General features: G+C 49.6%; 1 protein-coding gene across 1 annotated transcript in view; it reads right to left on the bottom strand.

The window, feature by feature from the left end:
• The window catches only part of PIWIL1 (piwi like RNA-mediated gene silencing 1), a 465,014-nt gene that overhangs the window by 374,741 nt on the left and 72,681 nt on the right, over positions 1-17,592 (bottom strand). The window contains exon 6 of the mRNA XM_040347413.1: positions 8,533-8,654. Within this exon, the coding sequence (XP_040203347.1) occupies positions 8,533-8,654 (122 nt within the window). The remainder of the gene's footprint in view (positions 1-8,532; positions 8,655-17,592) is intronic.

Raw genomic sequence — 17,592 nt, 5'->3', positions numbered from 1 at the left:
GGCAGCAGGGCCAGAATCGAGGCGAGCACCTTGGTGAAAAAATAACGTGGTGTCGAAGCTAGGCCGAACGGGAGGGCCACAATAGAAACTGGTCCTCCCCGACCGCAAAAAAAAAAACTCTGGTGTTTTGCGCAAATGGGGATATGCAGGTACGCATCCTGATATCCAGGAATGCTAGGAAATCCCCCTGATGGAGCGCTGCTATTACTGAGCGAATCGACTCCATTCTTAATTTTTGCGCTTTGACAAAGCAATTGAGGGCCTTAAGGTCCAGGACCGAATGGACCCCGTCCTTCGTGGGGACTAGAAACAGATTGGAGTAAAAAACCCTGAAAATGAACCGGTACAACCACCCCCCTGTCCAGCAAATCCTGGACAGCTCCTGACGGGTCCTACAGGCGATCCGTAGGAAGCCGGAGGTGGAGGGAAAAAATCAGTTTGGTGAACAAGAGAGAAACTCTATGTTGTACCCGGAGGAAACTACTTTGCAGACCCAACGGTCGGTAAGAAGAGACCTCCACCGAGCCGCGAACCTTCATGCAGAAGCAGGCTTGTTGGGCTTGCGGTACCAGGGGCGCTTTTGCCCTTCAGTGGATGTCTTAGCACCCTGGAAACGTTTTCTGGCCGCACTTGGCTGGTGAAAACAAAACCGCTTGGGGTTAGTAAATGAGGGCCCTTGCCTACGGCGAGGCACCTTACCCTTCCCAGATTGTGGGAGCAGAGTGCTCTTACCGCCCGTGTCATCTTTTATGATGTCATCCAGGGACACTCCAAAAAGCCGTTCACCCTTAACTTCTTAGGCCCCGTACTCACGACCAAACATGTCTGCTGTCCGCTGGAAACCTGTCCCCCCGACATGTACGGTCGTCTGTACAGACCTACTGTACATGTCCGGCCGCCCGCCATCCCTCGCATGCGTCGAATGACTTTGACTCATGCGTGGAAGCATTTTAAAGGCAGGCCGCATGTCCGATGAAAACGGTCCGCGGACCGGTTTCATCGGACATGTCTGCTCGTGAGTACTCGGCCTTAGAGGACTGGTCCGCAGACCAACCTTTAGCCATACAAGGCAGGGCAGTACCACCTCGTAGGCGAAGGCCCTGGAGAGCAAGGGGAGCATATCCAGGGCCGACACATAGACACATTTTAGACCTTGTACCAACGGGTCAGCCAGGTCCACGCAGGTCTCGGAAGCATTTTGTGCCTCTAACTCCCGCACCAGGGCCTTAGCCTGTTCAGTAAGTGTCTGCGACACCAGAGACCCGGCCAAAACCGGTCTCACCACCGGCCCCACCACTGTGAATATGGAGCGGGCCACAGCCATAGCTCTCCTATCTGCAGGGTCCTTAAAGGCGGGAGCCCCTTCCACAGGTAACGTGGCAGCCTTGTTCTAAAACAAGCTTCCCAGACCGAGGAGATACCCACTGTTATAGGAAATCCTCCTCAAAAGGGAAACGGACCACAAGGTATATTGGTACTGCCAAAAACGTCCTGCGACCGATCCCATTCCTTGCACAACAGTCCAGATATGGAACACAAGGAAAACACTTTTTGCGTTGTGGGGCGGCTTGCTGGACCCAAAAGGGACCTCCGCCAAATCCTCAAGTGCTTGAGTAACTCCATAGAGGGTCGGTCCTGTGTCTGTAAAACTCAGAGAGGGATGTTATGGTTAAAAAAAAAAAAAAAATCCAGTTCTCTTGCGTTCATTGACGGACAAAGATCTTCATATTTTCGACCATAGGAACGTCCTAAAGCAGAGCCAAAAAAGTGAGGGGTGGGAAAACCCAAGGCTAAACAACAGGCAAACCAGGCCAACAGGAGCTCAATAACATAGGAGCCAACTGGAAATACACCCCCCAAGAGGGAACAAACTCCTCAAACGGTTGCCTGCAAAACTTTGCAGCCAAAACAAGCATTCGCAGATGTCAAGACATCCACTTTGTAAAGCTTAGTGAAAGTGTGCACCGAGTAGCCGCCTTGCAAACTTGAGACAACCACCCCTGATGATGAAAGGCTCAAGACGTACCAAGTGTCTGAGTATAGTGCACCGTTACGGGAAAAGGGAGTAACACAACCCTTCAGGGTGTAGGCCTGAATCAACATCTGCCAGATCAACCTGGAAATGGTAGCAGAGGATGCTGCCAGCCCCTTCCTTGGCCTGTCCGTAATCACAAAAAGAGGGTCTGACCACCGCTAGATACACCCGAATCGCACAACCCACATCCAGGACATGCAGCACAAACTAGTTGAGGCAAAAGTCAGAAAAGTCTTCAAATTAAAATCTGAGACAACCTTTGGCAAAAATGATGGGCATGGGCGGAGAAACACTATCTGAGAACCACCAAATAAAGAGTACGAGAGCATATGCCGGCCAGTTCAGACACTCTGCCTGCGTAAGTAACGGCCACTAAACAGGCAACATTCTGTGACAATTTAAGCAAGGAAATCTGAATATTTACAAATGGTGGCTTCTGGAGGGCAGAGAGAAACGGGTTTAAGTCCCACGGCAATAGAGAGTGCACAGGAGGAGCCACGTGTCGAACCCCATGAATGAAGGTGCAGACCAAAGAATGCGTGGCCAAGGGACATTAAAAGAAACCGCCAGAGTGGACACCTGGCCCTTGATGGTTCTCAAAGCCAACTTTTGCTCAACACCCTGTTGAAAAAAGGGCAAAATCCAAGACACAGAAATGGTACTGGGTGGATGCCGGCTGCCTCACACCACAAGATGCAGGTATGATGGTACATCTTAGTCAAAGTCCAGACTTAAATCCAATTGAGAATCTGTGGCAAGACTTCAAAAGTGCTGTTCACAGACACTATTCAATCTGATACAGAGCTTGAGCTATTTTACAAAGAATGGTCACAAATTTCACTCTCTAGATGTGCAAAGCTGACAACCATAAAAAGACTTGCAGCTGTAATTGCAGCGAAAGGTGGTTCTACTAAGTATTGACTCAGGAGGGGCTGAATACAAATGCTCGCCACACTTTTCAGATATTTGTTTTTAAATAAAAAAATATATAGTTTTTCCTTCAACTTCACAATCATGTGCCACTTTGTGTTGGTCTATCCCATAAAATCTCAATAATATACATTTACGTTATTGGTTGTAAAATGACACACAGTGCTAAATTACAAGGGGTACGAATATTTTTTCAAGGCACTGTATACGACACAGCTGAAATAAATACTATTAGCCTATGATGTGGCTGTAGCCGTGGTAGTGTATTCATACCTTTGGCTCAAAAGCCGTAGCGCCTGTGTCACCTCACCCTGATCAGGCTCGTCTTCTCGGCCGGTCCAGCTTTAGCCGGTGTCACTCCGATGCAGATTAGACCTTTGGCATGGGTCTTGTGTCCACTGGTACACAGCCTCTGGGAAGTCTTCTAAGCCAAAAGTATCAACTCACAGCGCCCGGGGATTGGCGGTAATACAGTGATATTTTTAGCGGTGCTTTACCGTAGTTTTTTTGCCACTTTTCGGTCGCCAGCAGGGCGCTTTTAACCCCCGCTAGCGAGCAAAAAAAAGGGTTAAAAGCGCCCGCAAAGTGTCAGCGGTTCGGCAGCGCTGCCCATTGATTTCAACGGGCAGGGAGGGGCGATTTAAGAGAGGTGTATTCACCGTTCCTAATGAGCGGAAAATAAGCTGCTGGCAGGACATTTTCTGACGCCCTGCCAGCGCACCCCGCTCCAGTGTGAAAGACTGATCGACAATCCGAATTCCTCTGGCATCCAGTGACCCCAAGCCGACCTTGGACCCCTGACTCCTCCCCATCCAGACAGGCTGGAATCCATCGTGACCACTGTCCAATGCAAGGGAAGAAACCATTTTCCTTCTCTAAGGGCCAGAGACTGAAGCCAAAAGGCCAGGGACCCCCTGGTCTCCCGATCCAGGCATATGTGTGCGTCCAAGGAGTTGGGAGACCTATCCCACTTCAACAAAGTTCTCCTTGGTCCACATGTGGAACAGTGCATATGACACCATCAGGCCCAGAACTTGCCAGGGAAATTAAAGTGGAGGTTCCCCCGGAAATGTACATTTTTAACATTAGATTCATGCTCATTTTGTCTAGGGGAATCGGCTAGTTTTTTTAAAAACAAAGCAGTACTTACCGTTTTAGAGAGCGATCTTCTCCGCCGCTTCCGTGTATAGGCTGCGGGACTGGGCGTTCCTATTTGATTGAAAGGCTTCCGACGGTTGCATCTATCGCGTCACGATTTTCCGAAAGTAGACGAACGTCGGTGCGCAGGCGCCGTATAGAGCCGCACCGACGTTCAGGTTCTTTCGGCTACTCGTGACGCGATAGATGCGACCGTCGGAAGCCTTTCGGAAGACTGTCAATCAAATAGGAACGCCCAGTCCGGAAGACCATACCCGGAAGCGGCGGAGAAGATCGCTCTCTTAAACGGTACTGCTTCGTTTTTAAAAAAAAATAGCCGATTCCCCTAGACAATATAAGCATGAATCTAATGTTACATTTTTCTTTTCGGGTGAACTCCCGCTTTAAGGAGGTCCACAAATCAGCAAGCATAGCCCCGGTCCACTTCTTCAACAGTGATTCCTCAAAAGGGACCACAAAAGGTCGCTTTCTGGTGCTCCCAGTCCTTGTAGACAAAGGTAGGATAAGGAAAGACCTTAAGGTGGCTTTTGCATTCCAAAGGAAAAAACACATCCACAGCTGAATCCTCAATTTTCAATGTTTTGTGCACTGAAATTGGTGCATCCACCCTGTCTGCAGAGCCCAGCTCCGGATCCGACATGGTCGAAGAAAAAAGCAGGGGGCGGGGGATGCTTCCTGCTTGCCTTATGCCGAAAACGACATCCCCATCCGTGAAACAAAGGATTCCAGGAGGGAATCAGGTGGAGCGGTGTGATCCTGAGACTCCATGCAAATAAGGAGGGGACCCCACAGAAAAAATGCCAAAGGATCCACCAGCCACTAAGGAAGCCTGTCACACACCCCAAAATGCTTACAGACAGAGGGATAACCAACCAGGGCTCACACCGACAGCGAGTCACCAGACGAACAAGCAGAGCCCACATCCAGAGCACCTGGGTAGAGGAAGCCTGGGAGTCCACAAGAGAGGAAACTGATGAGGGGGGAAACAGTTAGAGCAGCCCCACCGCTGTGCAGCTCCAGAAGCATGGCCACCATATCCCGACATTCCACAGTATATCCTGAGCAAGTTGATCTACCTACTACATGCCACAAACACATGGCCGCTGTATTCTGAGCACAGTAAGGGAAAAGAAACATAATTTAGACCAGACTACAACAAAATAGTCAGAACCCAGTACCACGAGGAGTGCAGACCTCAGGCAGGATGAGCACGCACAGATGGAGAAGGAAGCCCATCATGCCAAACTCAGGGGGAATACAGGAATGTGGATACAGCGGTCCCTAGCGCCCTCCCCCACAGAAAACCCATGCTCTACTTGCAGGAAAGTGGGAAAGGAACCATAGCGCCCAGCAGAATAAAAGGACCAATAGGAGAACCCAGAGCAAGAGGGGAAATGTAGTTACCGATCAACACCGGTGCGGGAACCGCTCCACAGACAGATCAGCCTCGCCACCCAAGTAAGGAGGGGGAGTGGGGTGAGGGGCTGTCGTCCAGGGAAGTGCCATGACGCTGATACTGGAATCCGGTCATATGTGTCGCTGCAAGAATGTTGCTGGCCTGCCCTTGACCTAGACGGGGCTGCATCACAGCTGACCTAGCATTAAGCTTGAGATCTGCACAGTTCATTGCAGATCTCTGCACGAAAAAATAGGTAAAAACAAAAAAAAGGTATAGAACCAAAGATGCCTGCAGGGAGCTAGGTCCTTACTCCTCCAACTAGGCAGAAAAAAAACTGAATGCCTATAGCAGAAGGGGATTTATATCAGCTAGGACTGCCCATAGGAGTTGCCGAGTTCATTTTCTGCACAGCGTCCTATTCCTGTAGATAGTGCTATAAACCTATGGGTGAGAATATGCAGAGATGTGTGAGTAAAGCTTTGGATATACGGTACATGGCTCAGATTTTTTGTTTCGTTCAACTGGCTGGTTAAACAGATTTCCCCATTCACACATTTGAGGTGGATGGGAAAATTCTACCCACTGTGTCTTTGTATTCTGACAGTGGAACTCCCTGCACCTCCAGAATACATTGATCAACACTGCAGACCATTTCCAGTAGGACTGTTTGATACAAGACGGCCAAACGACCAGCTTCTGTTGAACAGGGAGGGCTACACGGATTGAAATGTGTCCGGTTTCTGTTGAAATGGCAGAAAAGGGAACGACACCCCTGTAGATGCCCCCGTCGTATTCTCCAGCTTTAAACTATCCCGCACCGCTGTAATAAGTGCTCCTACCAGCGCCCTTTCCTGCGCTGACCCGGACAAGGAATCAACCTCACTAACCGAATGGACCTGGTCCGCATCCTCCCCCACAGAAAACCCATGCTCTACTTGCAGGAAAGTGGGAAAGGAACCATAGCGCCCAGCAGAATCCAAGGACCAATAGGAGAACCCAGAGCGAGAGGGGAACTGTAGTTACCGATCAACACCGGTGCGGGAACCGCTCCACAGACAGATCAGCCTCGCCACCCAAGTAAGGAGGGGGAGTGGAATCACCCTCACTGACCTGGTCCGCATCCTCTGAAACATCAGAACAGGGGCCGTGTGCCACAGCAAGGCCCGAGTCTGAATCAGAACTTTCCCCAGAAGATGGTTGGGGGAGGGGGCGTTTTTTACCCCCCCCCCCTTGCGCCCGCACGCTGCTTCCACCCTGGCAACGAAAGACTCCAGGACCACCGACAAAGCGTCCATAGGCACCGCTGGTGTAGGGAAACCGGTTGCCACCACAGGGATGTCTGGGGAAGAAGCTCCCACTTCTGATGCCATGCTGACCCACACTCGCCTGACACCCCTTAGGGACCAAAGGCAAGCCACTAAAAAGTCCACCCTCCTAGCTTCCACAGACTGATGGGGCCCCCCGCAGGACTCACCACCCTGACCCAGGCGCTGCCGTCCTCCCCTGTGTCAGTCACGAGGCGTTCTGTGTAATTTGCGCCGTTCCAGACAAACAGTCCCAGCGCTAAAGGTAAAACAAGACTGAGACCACAAGAAAATGGCCGCCTCATGAACACCTGTGGGCTCTGGGAAAATGGCCGCAGGCCTTTGGTGACTGAAAACCACACCAAAATTGCCACGACCACGCTGCGGCCTCACACAAGTACACACCACAATGTACTGTACGCCCCAGAAAACAAGGAAGGACCACCAAAACCCCCAGCAGCCTACACTTCTCCTACACTAGGCAGAAAAAAAAACCGAGCTGCTGGATGCAGTCTGAGGGGTTATAGCCAGTAGGGCTGCCCCCTGGGCGATACTGTGCAGTTTTGCTGTTTTTACATGTTCTGCCTAGTCCTCTCCTGAAGGTGGCGATATAACCCTAAGGTCAAGATTGAAAGTGCTATGTCCGTCAATTAAGGAAAGAAAAAAGTTTTTTTTTTTTCTTTCAAATTTTCAGGCTTTTTTCTTTTAGCAAAAAAAAAAAAAAAAAAAAACAGTGATTAAATACCACCAGAAGAAAGTTGTATTTGTAGCAAGAAATTAATGAAAACAATTATTTGGGTACAGCGTTGCATGATTGTGCAATTATCATTCAAAGTGTGACAGCGCTGAAAGCTGAAAATTGGCCCCGGCATGAAGGGGGTGAAAGTGCCTAATATTGAGGTGGTTACGACAGACCTGTATTAGGGATGTATCCAGAATTGCATCAAGATACTGTGGGCCAATGAAAAGCTTCAGAACAGAGGTTTATGAAGCTTACCACCTAGTTACAGGTATGAGGCAGCTGAATTAAAAAGAAAGTTTCTTTCAGAAGTTCTAGATAGTCTGACCTGAGAGACCTAAGAAGCTGGGAAAGTGGCAGGAGTTTTGAAAACATCCTGGGTGAAGTTTTTATACAATGGATCAGTTTCAGCAAAATAACTTGAACCTGTGCGGGTATTGGCAGATGTTTTATTCACAGGACAAGAGGTGGTATAGGTCTTTTTGAAACCCTGAATATCTTTGTACAGTGTTTGGGTAATTAGATAGAATGTTACAGTAAGGAAATAGAGTTTCACCTGAAGGTATAAGCCATTTACCCATGTTTGAAAACCGTAATTTGTCTGTGTCTTTTAGAGCCAGTTCACACTGGGGCGACTCGTCAGGCGACTCAGCCGCCTGACAAGTCGCGTCACATTCTATTCAATAGAACCGTTCTTATAGGAGCGACGCAAGTCGCTCAGACATAGAAAAAGGTTCTTGTATGACTTAGGGGGTGACTTGCATTATTTTGCAAGTCGGCTCTGAAGTCGTCTTCAGGACGCCTTGCCGAGTCGCCCCTGAAGTCGTGCCGCCCCAGTGTGAACCGTGTAATCGTTATTTAAATTACAGTACTACTTTTTGTGTCTGAAAACATTTGGACACTATAAAAACAATAAAAAATAAAAAAACAATACATAAAACCAAAAACAACAAAGCAAACAACTAACCTGCGAAATATAATATTGTAGAATTGAAAGCAAGTAGGTGATGTAGGAGGCAACTCGTTTGTTAAAGTAATTGTTATCTTCACAATCTCCCCATTACGGGTTTGGCTGCAGACTTCATTAACCTAAAACAAGAACTGTCAATTACAATCCATATGGTGGTTATTCATATTAAAGCGAAGATGAAAACACTTCATACTATAAATTAAAGTCGAACTTTAGCTTAAAAAAAGTCCTGCTAGATCACTACTAAGGTTTGCAGGTATAGCTATGTAAAACATTAAAAATAGGTGCCTATACTGTTTAAAATCCAGCCATGCACAGTGGAGGAGATTTACAGCACACACTTATTTTGGTAGCATAATTAATGTATTTTCCTCCTTAAAGAGCGGAAAAGTTCCGCTTTAACCCGCTTCAATTACTTTAACCGCTTCATCCACTTCCTGATCAAGCCATTTTTTGCGATACGGCACTGTGTTGCTTTTACTGAAAAAAAAAAAGAGCTTTTCTTTTGATGGTAAAAAAAATATCTAATTTCTTCATCAATTTAGGCCAATATATATTGTACTACACATTTTTAGTATAAAAATAAAATAAAATCACAATAAGGATATATTGATTGGTTAGCGCAAAAGTTATAATTGTATATCATATAGTCTATAAATTAAATGATAAGAGTAATGGACTTCATTATTTTGCCTAGTAATGGAGGTGTTCAGTGATTTTTAGCTGGACTGCGACATTGTGGAGGACAAATCTGACACTAAGCCCGGGATCACATTTGTGCAAACAGACATCGCATGTGATTCATACCCGCACTCTGATGCCGATCACATACGATGTCTGTGCAATGTGAGTTCAGCCAAACAAGTTATATTGTATTCGCAGGAAAATAGTGCAGGGACTTTTTTTTAACCCAAAAAAATGTATGGATCCTCCTCCTGACAGTTTCTCCCCACCACTCTGTAAATTGACCATGGTGTATCATGGCTGCTGAGACCAGATACGAGTTTACTTGCCTCGGCCATCAGCAGCCTGCTATCCTCTCTGCTCCTGTGTCCTACTCATCCCCTCTGCTCTTCACATGTGATATAAATGCTATAAATACCTCATTTAAAAAGGGGATTTAAACCCTTGTATTTTTTTAAAACAAAAAACAAACATGTCATACATACCTCCACTGTGCATTTCGTTTTGCACAGAGTGGCCCTGGTCCTCTTGTCTGGTCCCATGGCGGCGCTGGTAGGTCCTCCCTGAATCGAGTGTCCACATTAGAGAAGGCTCTTCTAAGGTGGACACCCGTGCGGACGTGCTCCAGAGTCCCGTTTCTGTGTCCATTCACACAGAATGCAGAAATCGTCCCCCACAAGTCGCCCCGTAGCGCCTGCATCATTGGATTTGATTGACAGTAGCGGGGAGCAAATGGCTGCTATCAATATTTTCAATCAAGAGCCGAGACAACGGGCAGAGGTAGAGTGTGTCTCCACCATGAAGAAAGAACGGGCCCCCTGTAAAACAGGTGGGCTGGTCCATGTAAAAGGTTTTAACCTTAATGCATAGGATGCATTAAAGCGGAGGTACAACAAAGGAAGTCAACAGCTACAAAAAAATGCAGCTGCTGACTTTTAAAATAGGGACACTTACCTGTCCAGGGCGCCCGCAATATCGGCACTCGAAGCCGATCGATCCCTCGGCTCTCGGATGCTGCAGCCACCATCTTCGATAAGGGAATCAGGAAGTGAAACTGCAAGGCTTCACTTCCTGGTTCCCTACTGCGCATGCGTGATGCCACTGGTCCATGCTGTCTTCTGGGACCTGTGTGTCTCCCAGAAGATAGCGGGGGGGGAGTGGCGTAGACACCCGCGGGTGGTTCGGGGAATCTATGCCCGGAAGTGGGAGTAAAAGGTAACTGCTCCCCCTTGAAAGGTGTCAAATGTGACACCGGAGGGGGGGAGGGTTCCGAAAAGCGGAAGGTAAATTTTTGGGGACAAACTCCGCTTTAAGGTGAAAAAACATGAGGGTTTACAACCACTTTAAAAGCCAAGATAGCGATCACATGACCAGCCATCTCTCTCCTCCCCTCCAGACTGACAGCAAAGGAATGTCAGCCATGCCCACTATATATCTCAGAGGAGGAAAGGAGAAAATAGGATTTTTGTACTCACCGTAAAATCCATTTCTCTGAGTTCATAGACGGACACAGCATCCTTTGACAGTAGGGTTATATCCGCTTCCCTTTAGGAGAGTTTAGGCAGAAAAAAAGCACTTAAAGTGTTAACACATTCCTCAGTGCAGCTCCTCCCAGGGGGCGTGGCCCCCCGGGTATAACCCACCACCTGCTCTAGCAGCCTCAGTTCGTAACAAGCAGTACAAACAAAGGAGGGGTGGGTGCTGTGTCCATCTATGAACTCAGAGAAATGGATTTTACGGTGAGTACAAAAATCCTATTTTCTCTTCCGTTCATAGACGGACACAGCATCCTTTGACAGTAGGGACGTCCCCAAGCAGTGTAAAAATTTTTTCAAGGGGTGGGAAAATAACACAGCAAACCAGGTTACACCCCAAACAAAACCGGAGTTGCTCAACGGAAAAACTCCAGCCATAAGCTGCCGCCTGTAACACCTGCGGCCGAAGAAGGCATCAGAAGATGCACACACATCCACCTTGTAAAACTTTGAAAATGTGTGGATTGACGACCAGGTCGCTGCCTTACACCCCTGTAACACAGAGGCATGATGCCGGAAAGCCCAAGATGCCCCGATCGCACTGGTCGAATGCGTCATAACCCGAAAGGGAGGAGCTTGCCCCTTCAAGGCATAGGCCTGAAGCACAATCCGTCGGATCCACCTAGAAATGGTGGCCGACGAGACTGCCAGGCCCTCTTTTAGGACCAGCCACCGACACGAACAGTGAGTCCGACTTCCGGAACGGAATCGTAGCAGATAAGTACACTCGTAGGGCCCGAATCACATCCAGAGGATGTAAAGTGGCCTCCTCCTTGCATTTCGGCTGAGGACATAAGGATGGAAGAACAATGTCCACATAAATGTGAAAAGCCAAAACGATCTTGGGGAGAAACGACGGCTGCGGCCGCAGCACCACCTCATCCTTATGGATGACCAAGTAGGGAGCCTTGCAAGACAAGGCCGCTAGTTCAGACAAACACAAAAACATACTTGGGGGGCACACCATAAAATGATATACATCTAAGATGGTGCTGCTATAAGACCAAAGACAGTACAAAACAGATTATAGCGCACACATGTTTTGTACTGTCTTTGGTCTTATAGCAGCACCATCTTAGATGTATAGCATTTTAGGGTGTGCCCCCCAAGTATTTTTTTGTATTTTGTATAGACTCTGACCAGGTTTCTTGGGCTGGAGCACACCTCCCCCTCTTCATTACCTCACATTAGTGGCCACCAGTGTATAGGAAGAATCCCTTCAGTTCTCCCACATAGAGGAGTTTATCTCCCATGGTTGAGACACAGGTTCTTTCATTCTATTACTAGGGTAGGACCCACTAATTCGGGGTACTTTGTCGCAGTAAGTGGGCTTAGCACTATATGACCATATAGTGTGACCAAACCCCCGTATTTTTGAATATGTTCAGGTGTTTTTAATAAGCCTTGCTGGTTAAATGTAATTTTTGCATGTGTGTGCTATAATCTGTTTAGTTCAGACAAACACTCGTCTGATCGAGGTAATTACTACCAGAAAAAAATCACCTTTTGTGACAGTCAACAAAAAAACTCCTGAATGTCCACAAAGGGAGCATCCTGAAGCACCGAAAGGACTAAATTCAAAGCCCCATGGGGGAAGTGGAGGGCGCACTGGAGGAGCCACATGCCAGACCCCCTGACCAAACGTACACACCAAGGAGTGCAACGCCAAGGGTCGCTGAAAGTAAACAGCCAGAGCAGAAATCTGACTCCTAACCGTACTCAAGGCGAGAGCCTGACCCACTCCCTGCTGTAAAAACAGCCGAATCCTGTACACCGTGTATGTACGAGGGTGCCATGTCATCTCCTCACACACAGAGATGTAGGCCTTCCACGTATGATGGGAAATCCTACGTGAGGTAGACTTCCGTGCAGGCAGCATGGTAGAGACCACCGAGTCGAATAGGCCTCGGTCCTTCAGCCCCTGGCTCTCAACAGCCACGCTGCTAAAGCCAGTGGCTGTAAAACAGGGTGGAAGATCGGACCCTGTAACAGAAGATCATCTCCCAGGGAGAGACGCCAGGGGGCGACGTGGCCAATCTGGGGCAATCAGGATTGATAGAATCCCTTCGGTTTCCACTCTGCGCAGCAGGCAAAGAAGAAGCTTCCGAGGAAGGAAGGTGTAAAATAGGCGATAGTGACCCCAAGGAGCCACCAACGCGCCTGACGCGTCCCACCCACGGGTCTCTTGACCTGGCCACGATCATGGCACCTTCCGGTTGAGGCGGGACGCTAGAAGGTCCATGTCTGGAGTGCCCCACTCTTGGCACAGACCCTGAAACCCCTGCGGGTGGAGAGACCACTCTCCTAGGTCTAGTGCAGTTCGACTTAGGAAGTCGGCTTGCCAATTCTGAACTCCCGGAAAGTACACAGCCGACAGAGCCGGAACGGACCTTTCGGCCCACCGAAGGATGTGTGCAACCTCTGTCGCTGCAGCCGAGCTCCTCATGCCGCCCTGATGATTGACGTATGCCACGGCCGTGGCGTTGTCGGACTGTATCCTGACCGGATGGTCCTGCAGCTCCAGGGACCACCCGGCAAGGCACAGCTTGATTGCTCGGAGCTCCAGAATATTGATCGGCAGGCGGGACTCCTCCCAAGTCCAGCGCCCCTGGGCTGACTGGGTGCCCCAAACGCCCCCCCCCCCAGCCGGAGAGGCTGGCATCCATCGTGACCACTGTCCAGTGGCCTGCAGAAAAACGACTTTCCGGCCCGAAGCACCAGAAACGCCAGCCACCACACCAGGGGAGACATGAGCAGATGACTCAATTAAATCTGGTAATCCAAGGATGACAGAAGCTCGTCCCATCGTGACAGCAATTCCCTCCGTAGTACCCTGGCGTGGAATTGGACATACGGAACCGCCTCGAAAGAGGCCACCAACGGACCCAGAACCTTCCTGCAGAATCGTAGAGATGACCGCTTCTGGGTCGGCAACTGCTGCACAGCAGATAGCATAGTCTGAAGTTTTTCCGTTAGGAGAAAAACACTCCCGCCCCGGCAGAATCCAGGACTAGTCCCAGGTATTCCAGTCCCTGAGACGGAATCAACCCTGATTTCAGGACAATCCAGAAACCAGCCGAACACTCGGAGAGCCTGACACGTGATAGACACGGCTCCACCAATGCAGAGCTCAAAGAAGCTTGTAGGAGAATGTCGTCCAGACATCCCATGATAACAAACCCCCGCTGTCACAGCCGGGCCAGTATCGGGACGAGCACCTTGGCGAAAACCCGCCGAATGGGAAGGACACCAATTGAAAATGGTCCCCCCCCCCCAACCGCAAAGCACAGAATGACATCCAAGGATGCCAGAAAATCCCCCTGATGGAGTGCCGCTACTACCAAGCGAATCGACACCACCTGAAAGTTTGCACCTTGACAAAACAAACAAGGGACTTGAGGCCCAGGATTGACCGGGCCCCATCCTCCGTGGGGACACAAAACAGAATGGAGTAAAACCCCCGAGACCGTTCCAACGAGGGAACTGGCACAATCACTCCCCTGACCAGAAGATCCTGGACAGCCCCTGACAGAGCCAACCGGCGAACCGGAGGAGGCCAGAGGCCGGAGGGAAAAAACCTGTTTGGCAGACAAGAGAGAAACTAAATCTTGTACCCCAAGGAAACCACTTCGCAACCCCAACGGTCATAGAGGAGAGACCTCCACCGAGCCACGAATGTGCGAAGCCAGTCTCCCACCCAAGACACGGGCGGGAGCAGACCTTCAGGCGGAAGCAGGTATGTCCGCAGACTTGTTAGGCATGCGGCATCAGGTGCGCTGCTACCCCGCGGCGGGGATTTAAGCACCATGTAGACCTACCCCCACCGCACAGGGCGGGCGAAAAAACTCTCGGAGGTAGGCAAGGAGGGTCCTTGCACAGGGCGAGGTCCCTAGCCCTTCCCAGACTATGGGAACAGCATGCGCTTACCACCCGTGGCATCCTCAATGAAGCCATTCAGGGAAGTCCCAAAGGGACCGTTCACCCTTAACCACTTAAGCCCCGGACCAATATGCTGCTAAATGCCCAAAGGCGGTTTTACAATTCGGCACTGCGTCGCTTTAACAAACAATTGCGCGGTCGTGCGACGTGGCTCCCAAACAAAATTGGCGTCCTTTTTTCCCCACAAATAGAGCTTTCTTTTGGTGGTATTTGATCACCTCTGCGGTTTTAAATTTTTGCGCTATAAACAAAAATAGAGCGACAATTTTGAAAAAAAATGCAATATTTTTTACTTTTTGCTATAATAAATATCCCCCAAAAACATATATAAAAACATTTTTTTTCCTCAGTTTAGGCCGATACGTATTCTTCTACCTATTTTTTTGGTAAAAAAAAAATCGCAATAAGTGTTTATCGATTGGTTTGCGCAAAATGTATAGTGTTTACAAAATAGGGGATAGTTTTTTTGCATTTTTATTTTATTTAATTTTTTTTACTACTATTGGCGGCGATCAGCGATTTTTTTCGTGACTGCGACATTATGGCGGACACTTCGGACAATTCTGACACATTTTTGGGACCATTGTCATTTTCACAGCAAAAAATGCAATTTAATTGCATTGTTTATTGTGAAAATGACAGTTGCAGTTTGGGAGTTAACCACAGGGGGCGCTGTAGGAGTTAGGGTTCACCTAGTGTGTGTTTACAACTGTAGGGGGGTGTGGCTGTAGGACTGACGTCATCGATCGAGTCTCCCTATAAAAAGGATCACTCGATCGATACGCCGCCACAGTGAAGCACGGGGAAGCCGTGTTTACACACGGCTCTCCCCGTTCTTCAGCTCCGGGGAGCGATCGCGACGGAGCGGCTATAAACATATAGCCGCGCCGTCGTCCTGGATCGCTCCCCGCGGGAATCCGCCCGCCGCACGCAGCGGGGGGGGGTCACGATCGGACCCCCACCCGCTAGAAGGCAAGGACGTATATATACGCCCTTCTGTCTGTCCGTGCCATTTTGCGGACGTAAATAGTCGTGCGGCGGGCGTTAAGGGGTTAAAGGCCATCACCAAGGCCTCCTTAGAGGACTAGTCCGCAGACCAGCTCTTCAGCCACACAAGGCGGCGCAGAACCACTGCATAGACGGAAGCCCCAGATCGTATCCATGGCCGCCTCGCAGAGAAATTTCTGACCCTGAACCAATTGTTCAGCCAGGTCCCTAGAGGACTCCGAAGCGTCCCCTTCTTCCAGCTCCTGCAGCAGGAGCTTCGCCCTTTTAGTCGGTGCCTGACCAGGGCCCCGGCCAGAGCCGGCCTCACCGCCGAACCCACCACCGTGAATAGGGAGCGGGCCACGGCCTCCACTCTCCTATCAGCGGGATCCTGAAATGCAGGAGACCCATCCACAGGCAACGTGGTGGCCTTGCGCAGTCTGGACACAGGGGGGTCCACTGGCGGAGGAGAGACCTACTTTTTTTTTTTTTTTTTAAAGTCCCCCTCAAGGGTGTAACGGGTTGCAAAGTTTTTTGACAAACTTTTTGCGGTACATCCCATTCCTTGTATAACATATTGTCCAAATAAGGAACACAAGGAAACACTTCAGCGGTGCGTGGCGGTCTGCGGAACCCAAAAGGTACTGACACGGTGGTTTCTCCGCCACATCCTCAATTTTTAGAGTCTCACGCACCGCAGAAACAAGAGCTCCAACAAATTCACTGCAGCAGAGTCATCCTCACTATCCATGTGGGTTAAGCCCGCAGCCTCTGACATAACAGAACCAGAAAAAACAGCGATTCTGTGTCAGAGACATCCCCAGAAGCAGGCTCAGGGAGGGGGCGCTTTTTACCCCCCATGCGGGCACTAGCTGCTTCAAAACTGGCAAGAAACCCAGGACAGCCAACATAACAGATGTGGCAGGGGAAGGGACGTTAAGGGTTAACTCAGGCATAGCTGGAGAGGGAGACCTGGCTCAGGTTCCATAGTGTCAGCGCTGAGTCACCCACCCTGCAAAGCAGGACAAAAAAAAAACCACTGGTCACCTCCTTGCTGCCATTGCAGAGTATGGGGGCCCCTGGTACTCACCACCCCACCCGGTGCAGCGCGGTCCTAGAAGGACAAGGTGTGCTGGGAAGCCGTGCAGCGCTGTGTCTGTCTTATCCTCAGACACATCCGCAGTCTTTTGCATCGCCAAAGCCGTCACACGTGGCCAAACAAAAAAGTAAGATGGCCGCCCAATGCTGAAAAAACAGCATAGGACCACAAGAAAATGGCCGCCGAGCTATATAGAGCGTGGCTCCGGCAAAATGGCCGCCATGACGCAGCATTTATAAAGACAGTGACACAGCAATAGCCACACCAAAAAAATTACCTCACAGCACACAGTAAAGGCCCTGTAGTGAACACCACAGCCCCCTGCAGTGACAACACACAGCCCCTGCTACACACACGGGTCCGGGGACATGAGCATTCAGAAAAAAAAAACCCTCACAGCCATCACCCAAAAGGGAAGGAGGGAGAGGAATAAGGGAGAGAGGAAAGCAGGGAAAAAACCCTCAGTCGACCTCCCCTGGGAACATTCCAGCCAGACCACTTACCTGAGTAAGGGGCCACTACTTACCCGTCCTGCGACTACCCGGCTGGAGGTATCCTAGACAGAACCAACGTCCGTAAACGGCATGGCTGTCGGCCAGACACACTGTGACAAGGCCATAGAGACCGGTCATATGTGTGCCCTAGAACCGAAGTTCCCCGGCCGCCTCTGGAGCAACGGGGCCTGTCGTGGACGTCCCAAACCTGAGCTAATGGCCGGCACATGCTCGATGGCCGAACATGGGGGGACTACAAGGGTCGAGGACCCAGCCTGTCACCCAGTCGGCTGTTGATAGAAGAATCATAGGATTCAAA

Source organism: Rana temporaria, chromosome 1 (genome assembly GCF_905171775.1).
Source record: "Rana temporaria chromosome 1, aRanTem1.1, whole genome shotgun sequence".
Lineage (NCBI taxonomy): Eukaryota > Metazoa > Chordata > Amphibia > Anura > Ranidae > Rana > Rana temporaria.
Note: the sequence above shows the minus strand (reverse complement) of the source record. Positions and strands in the feature narration are given on the sequence as shown.